Below are 14,622 nucleotides of genomic sequence, written 5' to 3'. Positions count from 1 at the left end.
AAGGTGGCAAAATGGGGTCAAAATTCAGATCCAAAACTATCCTCCTCTCCCTCCTTTCCCCAATCAGACCACAATGGCATGTTAAACCTTGTAGGACTCATCCCACCCCCAGATTAACAATCGGGGGGGATGGGCCTATACTAACGCCACGCCTCTCGACCCTCCTGTATCCTTCCACTCCTGTATTCGCGGTGCTGGGGAAGTTTACTACAACTCTGAGAGCAAGTTTCCAAACAGAACCAGCTCTCTTCAGCCTCATGAGTCAGACGGGCTGCGGCTGAAGTCCCAACACAGTGGCCGAGAGGAACTGAAGTTGTCTCCTGGGCAGCTATCGTACACAGGAGGGCTGGAATAGATCCTTGCCCTGCCCTAGATCCATGCCCTACTGGCCACATGGCATGCTGCGCAGCGCTACGAAGCAAACGGGTGCGAGGTTTACCTGACCGTGAAGGAGACGGCTGATTCCACAGGCAACGTGTAGGGGATCATCATAGCAGAGGCCAAGCGCACAGGCAACAAGTTGGTGATGCCAACTAGCAGGCCCCTTTTCTCAGTGCAAGCTTCCAAAAGGGCTGAGGACAGAGAACACCACAGGTTCAGACCAGCCCCCTAGCAAATGCAGCGTGATTGTCCACCACCCCCCCAGTGCTACATGAGCTTCACAAATTATCCTGTCTCATTCAGAGCATGCGCCGTTCCAAACAAGGAGACAAGGAGTTCAAGCCTTTGGCTTCATCTGGCTTATAAGGAGCAAAATCCAGAAACCCCCCTCTCTCCCTCCCACCAAGGGGAGGTGAGCGAGTTCCCGCTCCCGCTCACTTAGGCCACACCGAAGAGCTAAATAGTGTAGAAGCAACCTACAGTGAGAGAAGGGGGTTTTCCCGTGGGGTAGGAACACCACCTCCCCGAGCGACAGTCAGTGGGAGCATTCTTCCATCAGCCTAGCTGCGTCTACACAGGGGGTTAGGTTGACGCAGCCGCGGTGCTGGAGGGTGTGGAGTTTTCACAACCCAGAGTGCTATAGCTGTGTCAACCTATATTTCTAGTGTAGACCAGGCCATAGTCTCTGTGGTCCCTCAGAAGAAGGTGCGCAAGCATAACCCAGTAGTCAGGATGTGTTGCACATGGTCCCCCGTCTCCACACACATATACCGGTGCCCAGTCTATACAGAAAGTGAGGCTGGTACAGCTCTCAACTACAGACCCTGGCTCTTTAGCTCAAGGTGTAGAGTTTCCAGGTTTTAGCTCAGGAGGGCTCCAGTTCAATACGCGGTGCATTAGCTAACATGGCGGTCAACAAGCAACACTCACATCCCAACAGGCCAGTGAGCTATGCTGGTCAGCTTAGAGAGGAGTGAGTTTTTCACTGGAACAGCTAGAAGCCTGGACTGTCCCCCTAGGGACCATACCTTGGTTCAGTCTGGGTGGCAGGTGTTCAAAGATGTGGTCTTCGACAGCAGCCAGGGCAGCGTTCTCCCTCAGCTGGTCCTCAGCTCGTACCTCCTCCTCCTCCTCCTCCGGGTCCCTCTCCCCTGACGAGTTCTCAACAGCCAGGGGAGGGTGCGAGGGCCCTGGGCGGTGAAGGAGACCTGGGGAGGGAAGGTGAGTGGAGGGACTGTGGCAATTTAGCCAGTCGTTTTGCTTGCCGATTGGTTAGAGTTCTAGGTTTTACCTCATCTGATGCCACGAGCGGGGATTAACCTTACAGCCGTGAAATAGGCCTTCTATCTCCAACCGCGGGCAGCCATTTTGCATAGCCAGGTATATTAGATACCTGCTCACCTATGGTGCAACGTGAAGCTGGAGTGCCTTTCTCAGCCAGATAAGCTAACACCTCCCAGTACACTCTGGAAATACCGTAGGTTATTGCTTTCATAACTGTTTTATTGGTATATACTCAAACCATAGGCAGAGTCAGACCCATGCTTAATCCAAACCTCTCGGATTTACTATACGGCACAGATCCAGCCCACCCTGCAAGACTATACCTGCTTGTAACTTCACCATTGGCAGACTCTGCCTACATGAAGGTCGTTTGCACCAGTGTAAGCACACTTCACTGGTGCAGGCCCCCCATACCGATGCACTATGCTGACAGAAAGCACAGCTTCCCCCAGAACAGGGACATCCAGTGACATAACACCGACGCTGCCTTGTTTCCTTACCATCCCCGGGGGCGAAGTACACAGGACAAAATGAATGAGTAAAAAGCTTGATCTGCTACAGCCTGGCCACAAGGTGGCACCACAGGCACATGCAGTGTGCCATGAAAACAGCGTTAACATGGGTTTCAGAGGAGCAGCCGTGTTAGCCTGTATCCGCAAAAAGAATGGGAGTACTTGTGGCACCTTAGAGACTAACCAATTTATTTGAGCATGAGCTTTCGTGAGCTACAGCTCACTTCATCGGATGCATGCAAGCACTGCATGCATCCGATGAAGTGAGCTGTAGCTCACGAAAGCTCATGCTCAAATAAATTGGTTAGTCTCTAAGGTGCCACAAGTCCTCCGTTTCTTTTAGCATTAACACAAGATGTCAGTAAAGCTAGAGCAGAAGTGTCTCACTGCATCAAGGCAGAGAATACGAGAGCTCTGCAGTGCTGAGACATACTTCGGTTTATTTTATTGCTTACAGGCTTTGAAGCATCAGAGGTCAAATTCACACGTGGTGTAACCCCGACTTCATTGCAGTTACACTAGGAATCAATTTGGCCCTCAGTTTTCCTGCATATCCCCGCCCCTCCCCCAACAACTTACAGTTAAACCCCATGGCCTGGCACAGAAGGGGTTAACCAAGCCAGACAGTGTCCCTTTAACATAAGCAAATGCAGTCAGTGCAAGGTAGTAGCCTAGTGTCTTACCATTCTTCTTCAGGAAGTGCAGTGCATCCCGGTAGCCCTGCTTGCACATGTCCCGGAGCACCTGCATGGAGACACAGAGTGGGGTCACTGGGGAGGCAGGGGAGTTTGAGCCCAAGGTTGTTTGGTTGGGTGCAGTGTGGTGCAGATTTCAATCCTGGGCTGGGATTTCTAGAGGAAATGCAAGAACTCTCTCCCCATCCTGCCCCACCTGATCAGGAGGTTGGTTCATTGCTTATCCTTCCTCCCCCCACAAACTCATCCCTGCCAACCTCTTCATCTGCTCCCCATCCTGGCACTTGAGCAGCAAAGGAGGGAGGGGAGGGTCAGAAACAGTCTTGGGGGCAAGGGGACACCATGTGAAAGGAGGCACCACTTGCATGGCCATTTGCATCTCAAGAGCCAGCCCTCTCTGATCCAAGGTCACAGTGGGCATGTCACATGGAGACATGGCCCTAAAAGTATTTTTTGGCCTCCCTGGTAAGCTGCTCCGATTGGTAGGTAAGTTGTGGAATCCTTCACCAACAGAATCATAGGATGGTCCACTGGATATCTGCCCTTATAAAGCCCTCCAGAGAACAGGGGGGTGGGCAGCGCATGTGAGGCAGAGAGAGAGGCAGCTCACAGTATCCAAGCTATCCATGGCGCTTGTAACAAACAAGCGCACTCAAAATGACTGCCTATCAGCTGGTTGGCGGGCAGTCACTGCTGAGCCACCAATGGCAAGATGATGCTTAACCTTATGCCTAAAGGTTCCAGACTGGCTTTTAAAATGCAGGGGCAGATTGGTCCTGGGTGCATGTGCGTCCTTGTTCGGAAGTGGTTCCCATTTCTTGCATGGTGCCAAATAAATCGAAAGCCACCCACAGGAGGGTATTTTCAGGGTTTCCACCAGCGTCTGCATTCAGGATTTCCCAGGGGGAAGGACACCAGTGTAGCTTGTTTAAATGGCGATGGGATGAACTCTGGGGGCTTAAATGTCGATGCAAACATAGGATCCAGAGCGCCACCCACCAAGCCGTGGTGCACAGTCAGCATTCTGCTGCCCCAACGGGCCGCTCACCTGAGGCTCTGGGGGGAACAAGGCTTTCGAGAGGCGGTAGAGGTTGCGAAGGTTGAACTGGATGCTGGTGTTGGTGACTCTCAGCTCGTGAATGTTTGTGGAGCTGTCCCGGGGGCAGATGTCACTCTCGCCTGAGAACGGAGACACCGTGATGGTGTTCTTCAGCTCGTACTGTGGCAAGTTGTCCGAAATCCCTCCATCAACATACCTCTGGAGGGAAGGAGACAAAAATGACTGGATAAGGTTTTTTCCCCCACCTCTTCCTCCGTAAGCCAGTTTCTATCTATCCTCTGCATCCCTAGTGCACACACCCACAAGCCAGGAGAGTACTACAAATAGAGTTTACACTAACAGTGGCTGGATTGACAGCCATGTCTTCCCATCTAGGGAGTTTGTGATACTTTCTAACTGGCTTTCTGTGCCTATTCACCTGCGTGAATTTTTAGTCACAGGAATGTTTGTGGAGACAGGAAAAAGGTCACCCCTGTGAATACAGATTCACAAGAATTTGCAACAGAAACGATAATCAGCACTCTTTGGGGGCTTGGGAGCCATCCAATCAAACAGCAGAAATAATATGGTGACACTTAGGTGACCAATAACAGTGTGGGTGGCACTAACCTAAGCTACGTTCACAGTGACTAGTTTGCAAGGAAGTCTGTACTTTGAGCATTCCTATAAACCACGCATCTAGACATTTTAGAACAAACGAGTTAGTAAATACAGAGGCCTGCTGGTGGATAATTGGGCGATAAAAAAAATTAAGGCGTAGATTCTTTGCTGCCAATTTGTCTGCTCAGCTGTAAAAGTCACATACGTGCCCATTTTAAACCCTTTTAAAAGAACCCATTGGCTGGCTAGGTTTAGCTTTGGCATAGGAGTGGAACAGGAGGGTTCTCTGGTGTTGCGCACAATTACCATGCTCTTTTAATAGCGATGGTTCTGTGCACACAGTTACTGCTAATTATCCTTGGTGGAGAGACAGCTTTGGCATGTTCAGATCTAGCTAACTGGGTTGTAGTGGGGTGGCTGCCCCAGTCCTGGAACAGGGGTTAAAAGCAGCCAAGCTAGGCTGATTGGAGTAGCTGACCACAGGTGTGGCCAGCCCAATCAGGCCACAGCTGGCCCTATAAAGGGGCTGCGAGCTTGGAGCTGGAAGGAGTTTCTCTTCAGTTCTGGAGGAAAAGGGCCTAGCTGCCTGAGATCAAGGTACCCGAAGTAGAGCAGGGCTGGGGGAAGGCAAGAGGAGCTGCGGAGCTTCAGCCTGGCTAAACCCCCAGGCTGCAGGCCTTGTTGAAGGCCTACAAAAGGTACTGGGGCCACAGAGGGGCAGCCCAAGGATAGGCAAAGGCAGCTGGTCCTAACCCCTTACCAATAATGAGTGGCCACTACAGACTGCAGTCTGCCCCAGTGAGCAGGGGCTAGATGATGACTGGCAGTCGCCACTGAGGCAAGGTGGGTTTAGAGGGTTGGGGGTTCCCCTGGGAGGGGAGACCCCCAGTGTGGGTACTGCTGGGGCAGAACCCTGAGGTAAAGGGCACCGGGGTCTGGGAGGGACACGGGGGCCAGCGACAGGCGAGACACTGGCCTGGAGGAGGCGTTCCATATACTGGAGAGCTAATTCCTGAGACGACCAGCAGGAGGTACCGCACCAGTGAGTCATTGCTTTGCTACATGGGTCAATTCAAAGCATCCTTTAGCTTTTGCATGATCATAGACTGAACAAGACGACTCCCACCCTGGTCCAGCAAGCAGTAGCCAGATGCTAAAGGGATATGTTACTGGCTCGGCTGGCAGAGCAATAAGACAGAAGAGACCCCTGTAGAGCAACGAGGCAGGAACCTGTAGCCTCTCAGACAAGGCTCCTATTGACTTGCAGGGTCAGCCCCAATGTAAGAGACCCTTCCATCTGGGCAGGTGACTAACAAAAAGGAATGTCTGGATGATGAATAGCTGGCTAGAGGAGAACCCAAGCTAGACTAAGGAGCTGCTGGGAGGAAGAGGGAAATGCCCCCGCACTCAGCTCCATTGAGCAGCCCATTAAAAGGACTGCAAGGCTGAGGGCAGTCAAGCATTATAACAACAAGAAACTGGCAAGACCTTTTGGAAGTCGGTCCAGCCCCATAACAGGACACTTGAGTTCTGGCTCCCTTTTCAGCCAGGCCAGTAAGAAGGGCGGATCTTTCACTGTGCAGTGCCGGGGAAGGCTGGATGTTGGGAGGAGAGGGGAGGCAGGAGAAAATGTTTTACATTTTGTTCTCTCTAGCTGGAAGGGAGACAAGTGGCTTATCTCTGAACGGCTCCCATCAGCCCCCTGCTGTTGCTGTTATTCATGTCCTTATGTAACAGGCCAGAAAAAATTCCTTCTCCACAGATGGCCTTTCACCTACTTCTGCTGGGGAACACAGAGCACACACTGAACTTCTCCAGCAGGCTCCCGGGGCCCCGGGCGAACAAGTTCACCTGCATGGTTCCTACTGCTGCCTGGACTGAGTGCTTTTGCCCACCAGGTGATCTCTGGGCTGCCCAGCACACTTCTCTGAGATAAACCTGGGGGAAAGCAAGACCCTGGTCTTTTATTGTTAGGTTTGCAGGGCAATTCTGATTCAAAGGGCCTAAAAGTAAGAGTTCAAGGAGTGGCTGGATTCCCCATCGGTTTTTACAGGCAATGGTGCCTACAGCAATGCAATCAGCGAATGGGCTGGGTGGTGTTTACTGAGTGGACACTGGCATCTCGACACACCAGAAATGTGGAACTCGGTGACCATGCAGGAGTCGCAATAGCAAGGTGGGAGAGAGATAAGAGGGAACCAACCAAACTCAAGGGGAAAACACAGCATGGAATAGCAATAAATGACCCCTGCACAGGGCACTGCCTAGGCATTAGCGAACCCAGCCTCAACAAGTCGCTAAGGAGGACCCTGCGTCTCCACCTGGTATTTCACAGACAGTCCTCCTCTATCCCCAGGCTGAAGAGAGCTGCAGTTGTTAGGTACCATTCCCTACCCTAGCAGCAGCTCATTTGAAGGGTCACTTTGTATAGCCAGAGATGGAGAGACCTGCTAACCCCACAATTTCGGGGGGGAGGAGAGGGGAAGGCAGAAGGAGACGAGCTAGAGAAGTCTGCTCCACAGTATGAGAGGTGGATGAATGTTTGACTACCTTGGGTCAGGGACTATCTTTTTGTTTTGTTTGTACAGTGCCTAGTACAATAGGGTTCTGGGTCATTACCACAGTTCCTAGGCACTATAGTAGTATAAGTATTAAATAAGTTTAGCCCAGTGGTTTTTAATCAGGGTATGCATACCCCTAGGGGTACACAGAGGTCTTTTAAGGGTACATCACTTCATCTACAGATTTGCCTAGTTTTGTAACAGGCTGCATAAGAAGCACTAGCTAAAATTTCATATGACTTGTTTATACTGCTCTATATACAATACACTGAAAGGTAAGTACAATTTATATTCCAAATTATTTATTTCATAACTTTATGGTAATAATGAGAGAGTCAGCAATTGTTCAGTAATAGCGTACTGTGATACTCTTGTATTTTTATGTCTGATTTTGTAAGCAAGTCATTTTAATTGAGGTGAAACTTGGGGGTATGCAAGACAAATCAAGACTCCTAAAAGAGGTAAAGTAGTCTAGAAAGGTTGAGAACCACTGGTATAGAGTAGCCCAGTGCTTCTCAAGCTATCTGATGTGGGGGACTGGCAATTTTTTTTTCCCCAATGTGCACACAGACTGGCAGCCGATGGCTCTGCGGACCACCACTCTGAGTAGCACTGGAGTAGACCATGGCACAGACAGTTTTTGTAGCCAGGGTGAAGAAGCAGATACTTTATACTGCCACCTGCAGGAAAGCAACAGCTCCAAAAAAGGGTGTGTTACTGCAGCAAAGGTGATGGTTCCGAGGGCTTCTCTAATCAAAAGGAATCTACGTGTGGGCCAGCGCACCCTGCCATCTGGTTGACTGCTACTGACTTCCTAGTTCAGGCTCCTCTGCAGAGGCACCTTTGCCACGGTGCCCCTCTCTATCCAACACTATCACTGTGCAAACCCAGCCTTGCTCTACACAGCCTATTATAACCTAGGCTCTAAGTCCTTGAGCGATCCCCTCTCTCCCTCTGTTCCTGCCCAGCAGTTACAGCCCTGCTAGGCAGGTTAGCTTTCAGTCCTTAGGAGCTGCCAGGATTGGGGCAGGACCAGGTGTCTCAGCCAAGGGTCCTCTTTTGTGGAGGAGGGTCCATCTCTGGCTCCCCTCAAAGGCACGTTACAAGCTCCGTTTCTTTCAGATGGCCAAGTTGCCAGGGGTTGGTTCTGGGCCCCTTTTCCCTCCTTTTGGGTCTCTTCCCCCTCAGGACCTGCTGTCTCAGCTGATGCCATAGTGGGAGCTGACTGGTCCTGCCCTGGTATGTATGGCACACAGATACAGCGCACACCCGGAGAAGACTGGGTTGGTTGCTTCTTTCCATTTTCACTGCTGGGAATAAGAATGGTCATACCTCTTACTTGGCTCCTGCTGAAATGGAGCCAAACAAGGGCCCAGCAAGGGGCTGTGTTCAAACTCCCTCATTCCTCCCCCTTCCTGCCCCAATAAAGGGAGACCCATGAAATTCCTCTGGATGTGTACACAGAGCAACAGGCCCAGCATGGCAGGGTGAGGAATGTTTAGTGGCTGGTGGGCTCCTCAATAGCAAAACCAGGAGCTTTCAGTAGGAGAACTGGGGCTATAGGGAACAAGAAAAGGAACTAGTCTAAAGCCAAGTTGGAGAGAACACCCTGAAATATTCCACTTGGTGACATGGCCTGCCCTTGTCACAGGGCTTTGCTCTGCTTTACAGCTCCTGTGGAGCCTGTGGCTACAAGGCCCAGGCTGTATTCAGCATTATGAATAGGGGCTATGTTGGGTGGGATTAGTACGGTCAGATATTTTAACAATCTTACAGGTGGTGGCTTTTGCTGGTTTAAGGATAGCCCGAAGAACTACTCCCTGAAGCATAAACTTACCCTCCTTGTATGCCTCCCCTGAATATTCCACCTGCTGCACAGTCATAGGCCTGCTCTGGTGCCAGCAGGATAGTGGTGTTGACAAGTGGTTACAGCACCACAAGTGTAGGCTTAAGACATTGTTGCTTTATGAGAGGAGGAGGAGAAGCCTAGAGAGTGCTGAATCACGCAAGAAACAGTCTGAGGGGACCTAACACGAAAGGAACGCTATGAGGGACTTATGGGAGATGTGCACATGGCCTTTTGGTTGTTATCCATCGCAGGCTGTAAGGGGAGTCCTCTTGCTACATCTGTCTGAGTATCTACTGGGGTAGTTCTGTGTGATAGGGCTGTGCAGTTTGATGACCTGATTGTGTAGGGGAGTTACCAGGGTGGGCTTGGGAGGTGTGTAGTGTGAATGGGCAGCTATAGCCCTTTTCTCATATGCTCACTTCTTTTTGCCAGGGTGGCAAGGTGGTATGTGGCAAATGGTGACCCTGTCCTTGCTGTGTTCTCCCCCCTCACCAGCAGCACAGTGCTTGCCAAGAAGCCCAGGTGCTAAGTATACTCCCCTCATGCACACTAGTGAGTTAACCCTCTCACCCCCAAACCCTCCAACTCCAAAAGTGATCCCAGGGAGCAGCAGCTGTGGTGCAGGAAGGGGGTGTGGGAGTTTACTTCTTCATCCCCTCTGTCCCTCCCCATTAGAGGCCTTGACCCCATGAAAAGCTATGTTGATACATCAGCAAAACCAAGTGGCAAAAAGGCAAAACAGCTCATCCAGAACATTAGAAGGAAAAGAGCCTTGAGTATTTAATGTGGTTTTAGCATGAATGGTTTTGGCAGAGATGGGCCACCACAGAATGGCACAATCAGGAAGTTCTCATGCAGCACTGACCAGACCCAGCATCAGCCCCCTCTGCCATTTATACTCCCTAGGGGTCATCCCAGGCACATGCTACCACTTCAATCACTTTTCTTAAAGGTCAGCTATTGCTCACATTAGCCTTTTGCCCCCTTTCTCCTCCTTGCCCATATTGCTTGCTTAATGAAGAGGGAGACAGCTATGCTGTATGAGAGGAAGGCTAGCCTTGTAATTGAAGCACTGGCCTGGCACTCAGGAGAGCTAGGTTCAAGTCCCCACTCTGACACAGACTGCCTGTATGACCTTGGGCAAGTCACCTCAACTCTCAGGCCTCAGTTTCCCATCTGTAAAAGATAACAGTTCTGTCTGTTTAGGCTGTAAGCTCTTCAGGGCAGGGACTGTCCTTTGTGTGTGTATGAACAGTACCTAGCACAATTAGGGTCTCTAGGTATCACATTAATAGAAACAAATATGTTAGCACTTGGAAGAGGGAAGACAGCCAGGACAAGTACTTGGACCTAAAAAGGTGCAAAGACCAAGGAGGGAGAAAAACTGTCCAGGGTGATTCCCACAAGAGGCAACTGAAGAAAGCAGCAATGTTTAAGCAGAGGCCTAGAACAAATGTGTTCACTGAAGAGCTCTCAGTCTGGAACAGCATCCCCACTGGAAATGGTGGAAAGAAAGCCTCCTAGATAAGGGATCTAGAACAGACAAGGCACTTGAGAAAATCCAGCAGGATACAAAGGGTTTGATTAGATGACTAAACCTACTGGATTATCTGCAATTTCTATCGCAGTGATTAATTAGGCAGCATGCCTTAGGAATTTGGCAAGCACCTGGGAGCCAGGCCAGCTCTACTAGGAAGCCAAAGCAATAGTCTGCTAAATTGTTAGGTGTTGGTATGGATAGGTGCCCGCCCCAGGCAGACAGAAAAAGGTAGAGCAGCAGCCATTACCAGGTCTCCAGCACGATGACACAGCAAATTCAGCAATGTGGTTGCCCTTGGCAGGGAATGTGCCAGCCCCCTAAAGCAGAAAAATTCTACTGCTACCCCTCATTGACTGCAGCAAAAGCCTTAAGCTCCTCTGTTTGTGCAGCTAATGCAAGCCAAAGGAGGAGCATTATATACAGGCTGTTGCACTTGCAGTTCTGCAATGCAGCCTCCACCCAAGCCTGTTGTGGCCACTCAGCACATTCCACTTCAGATGAACAGCTAGGCCCAATCCTGGCCTATACAAGATAATTCTGATTCATCTCCCATGCCCTCAGCAGCATTTACATAGCAAGTGACCCACTTCCACCTCCCACACAGTTTTCCCTTAGGGAATCCTCATCTGCCCAGTTCCAACCAACACTCCCCAGTTAGCAAGGAGGGAAGAGAGCCACTCTGGCATTTTAACAGACTCCCCTTGTTATGGCACTGACTGAAGTACAATTGTTGTTTTAAGGGTTTCTGTGTCAAAATGGGGAAAAAAAAAACACACACACACAACCAGCATCAGATGACAATGTCCCAAGGCAATTCACCTAGCTCAAGGAGAGCCATTAAGGATAAACCCATCCCAAATCTGCTAACTGGGCTGGGCTTTGTAGGCCTCACCACTTCCAAACCTGCAGTACAAAGTAGCAACTCGTTGACCATAGCCATGTCAGGGGATTCCTTTGTGCCATGGGAACACAATGATTCCACAGACCAGGGCAGCCAGATGTCCCCACACACACAGGGGTTTGTGTGTCTCTCAAACTCACACACAAAGGTGAACAAATATCCTTATGGACATTTTAGTTTTGCTTCTTCTGGGGCAGGGGTGGGTCTGAAGGCAGTCGGGCAAGATGCAGAGTTTTTAATCACTGTAGACTAAAGGAGCCAGGTTTTGGTTTTGAAAATCCAGGGATGGTTTGTATCCAGGCTCTGCTTTACCAGAGCTTGATATGATGGTGGTGGGGAGGAATCAGAGATTCTAGATACCCGGCCTGGCTGAGCTCTAGCATTTACTGGGCAGAACATGGCTGCTGATGTTTTCACTGTATCAGGACAATAAGGTTGACAGCGTAGGCAGGAGTTCAGGAAGGCAACTGAATCTAATGAGAGACAAATCAAGGGTGACTTCAACTCCCTGCATATGACCTGGACAAGTGTCATGGCAGGACAAGGTGTAGGGAAATAAACAACTCTTAGCTGCTCCAGGAAGCAATAATTGTTCTACAGCCCACACAAGGAGAAGCCAGTTTTGATTTCACCCCAGGTACCATCTAGAGTTAATTCAGAATGTAACTATAGTTGAACCATTGAGTACTAGTGGCCACATACAACTATTAAATGTGACATTCCTGGTGTGATTGTACCAGAGACTAGTATTGAATATTACAATTTAGAGGGGAGGTGAAGTGTATAGAACTGGGTGGTATCCCTTTAAAAGGTTTGGGAGCCCTTTAGCAGTCCTCCCTGTTTTCTACTGCAGAGGCTACCAGAACACAATAGAGCAGCTGCATACATGTTACTCTTGGGGGAATTCTGCACCACTGCACATGTGTAGAATTTATGTCCCACACAGATTTCTTTGCTTCCCTGCAGAAAAATGACATTCTGATGGGGAAGCAAAGGGAAACCACAAGACCAGTCATGTGACCCTCCTGAGCAGTATGTTTTGGGTGCCTAGGGCTGCCAGCAGAGAGGTAATTCACTGTGGGTCAGGGGAAGACCTGGCTGGTGGCTCCTACCCTGCGCCAAGCTCAGCTGCTAGTCCTGGCTGGGCTTGGGAGGACAGGACTTCCTCTTCCCTTGCACAGCATCCGGGGCAGTGTCAGACCCACCCCCAGATTTCTCGCTTGGCTGTAGGAAGCTCTACAAACTCTTCTCTCCCCCCCCCCCCCCCAGCCCCACTTCCCTCATGTGCTTCCTGCACCCATTGCTCATCAGCTGCAGTGGGAGGGATTGCTGTACAGGGAGCTGCTCCTGCATCTGTCCAACCCCTGTGCATCTAGACCCCTCTCATACCCAGACCTTCCCATGGAGCCTCACCCCCACCCAGAACCCCCCTTGATGAGCCCTACTCCCCCAACAAGCCACCCACACCTGGATCCCCACCCCTCTCCCCCACTGAGCTCCCCACACCCAAGCTGCACCCCCCCTCACCCACTAAGCCCTAACCACCTTCACCGGGACACCCCTGCAGAGTCTAATTACTGTTGCACTAGAACCCCCAACATGCCTCCATGCATCCAGATCCCCCCCCGCACCTAGAGCCCTGACTGAGCTGCCCACACCCAGATCGCCCCACACAGAACCCTCTCAACCCACACCTGGACTCCACACTTTGAAACTGCCTTGCTGAGCCTGCCTGCCCGCACCTGGCACTGAGGGGCAGGGCCCTAGGGTGTTTCTTGGTCAGGCCTGGTCCTTGTGTGGTGTCAGTGTTGGGGGAAGCCTCATCATTGAGTGTGTCCAGGGGAGGTGGAGGGGTTTACAGAGCGATCCCCCCCCCCGCTCTGTGCAACCAGTGGCCTGTGTTCTCCAATGACATGCTGGAGCTCCCACATTTGACAAATAAAAAACATTTACAGAATTTTAAAATATTGTGCACAGAATTTTTAGGTGCAGAATGCCCTCAGGAATGATGTGCAGCAAGGCTTTGTATGTTTAAATATGGATATAGATAGTGTCATTTGGAACCCAATTGCATCTGTGTAGCCCCCCCCCGCCAATATTCTTAATGTTATGTAGCATGCCAAGACGCAACAGGAGGGGATTCTAAAAATAAAACAAGGAAGTAGGGCTTAAAACAAAACAAACAAACAAAAAAACACACACAACCCACCACAACCCTGAAGTCAAATGTGAGGCAATTCAAATCCTTAGACTCAGACATGGGATGTGTAAGTAGCCTCTGAACTGAGTCACGAGAGGAATGCATACTCCCTATACTTGAAAGGAAGCAAGAAGGCAAATAGACCAGTATAATTAAATGGAAAGGTTTTTGAGCCAAGCCATTAAGAAAATGGAAAGCCAGCTCACTTGAAGCCAACAAATCGATGTGTAAGGAGAAAATTAGGAAAGCCTACGTGAAAAGCAAATAGACACAGATACAAGAGAGACAAATGGGTTTCCTGTGACAAGATTGGTGGGACAGGGATAGGGAGTAAACAAAATAGTTATGGAGGATATGAATGCTATGAAGATGCTCAGTGGATTTCTTAGCACCAATCTCCACCAGAGGAGGTTGGGGAGATACCTACTGACTTTTCTCAGACAATAAAGATGCATTATCTGCAACTTTCTTTTCAACACCAGAGTTTATGATAAAAAAACAAGTCACCAGCCCCAGATGGCTTACATTCAAGAGCTCTGATGCAATTTCAGTGCACCCTGACTAAGCAGCGCCGGATATATGCCTCAGCCGATCCAGGGCCCCCTCAGTTCCTTCTTGCCAGCTACTCCGACAGAGGGGAAGGAGGGCGGGTTTGGAATGGATATGAGCAACACATCTCGAACAATAGTTAAAGGTGAGTAACGGTCTTTTCTTCTTCGACTGCTTGCTCATATCAATTCCAATTAGGTGACTCCCAAGCCTTACCTAGGCAGTGGGGTTAGAGTGAGATGTCGTGGAGTGAAGGACCGCTGAACCAAATGCAGCATCACCCCTGGCCTGCGGAATTATCGCACAGTGGGGGGCAAAGGTTTGCACCGATGACCAAGTCGCTGCCCTACATATCTCCTGTATGGGTACGTGTGTCAGGAAAGCAGATGATTAAGCCTGAGCCCACTCCACCCTACTAAGTACACTAAACTACACTAACTATTAACGACTAACAACTATTAACAGGTATTAAGAGAGAAAGCTAAGGAGA

At 50.1% G+C, this 14,622-nt stretch overlaps 1 protein-coding gene across 2 annotated transcripts in view; it reads right to left on the bottom strand.

The window, feature by feature from the left end:
- PNPLA2 (patatin like domain 2, triacylglycerol lipase) overlaps positions 1–14,622 on the bottom strand; it is a 52,323-nt gene that overhangs the window by 7,367 nt on the left and 30,334 nt on the right. For both annotated transcript variants that reach the window (XM_048854950.2, XM_048854951.2), the window contains exons 4-7: positions 3,921–4,130; positions 2,861–2,921; positions 1,410–1,589; positions 440–572 (exon numbers count right to left, since the gene is read on the bottom strand). In XM_048854950.2, the coding sequence (XP_048710907.2) occupies positions 440–572; positions 1,410–1,589; positions 2,861–2,921; positions 3,921–4,130 (584 nt within the window). The remainder of the gene's footprint in view (positions 1–439; positions 573–1,409; positions 1,590–2,860; positions 2,922–3,920; positions 4,131–14,622) is intronic.

This window comes from Caretta caretta, chromosome 6 (assembly GCF_965140235.1).
Source record: "Caretta caretta isolate rCarCar2 chromosome 6, rCarCar1.hap1, whole genome shotgun sequence".
NCBI lineage: Eukaryota > Metazoa > Chordata > Testudines > Cheloniidae > Caretta > Caretta caretta.
The sequence above is the reverse complement of the archived record's forward strand: the minus strand, read 5'-3'. Positions and strand labels throughout refer to the sequence as shown.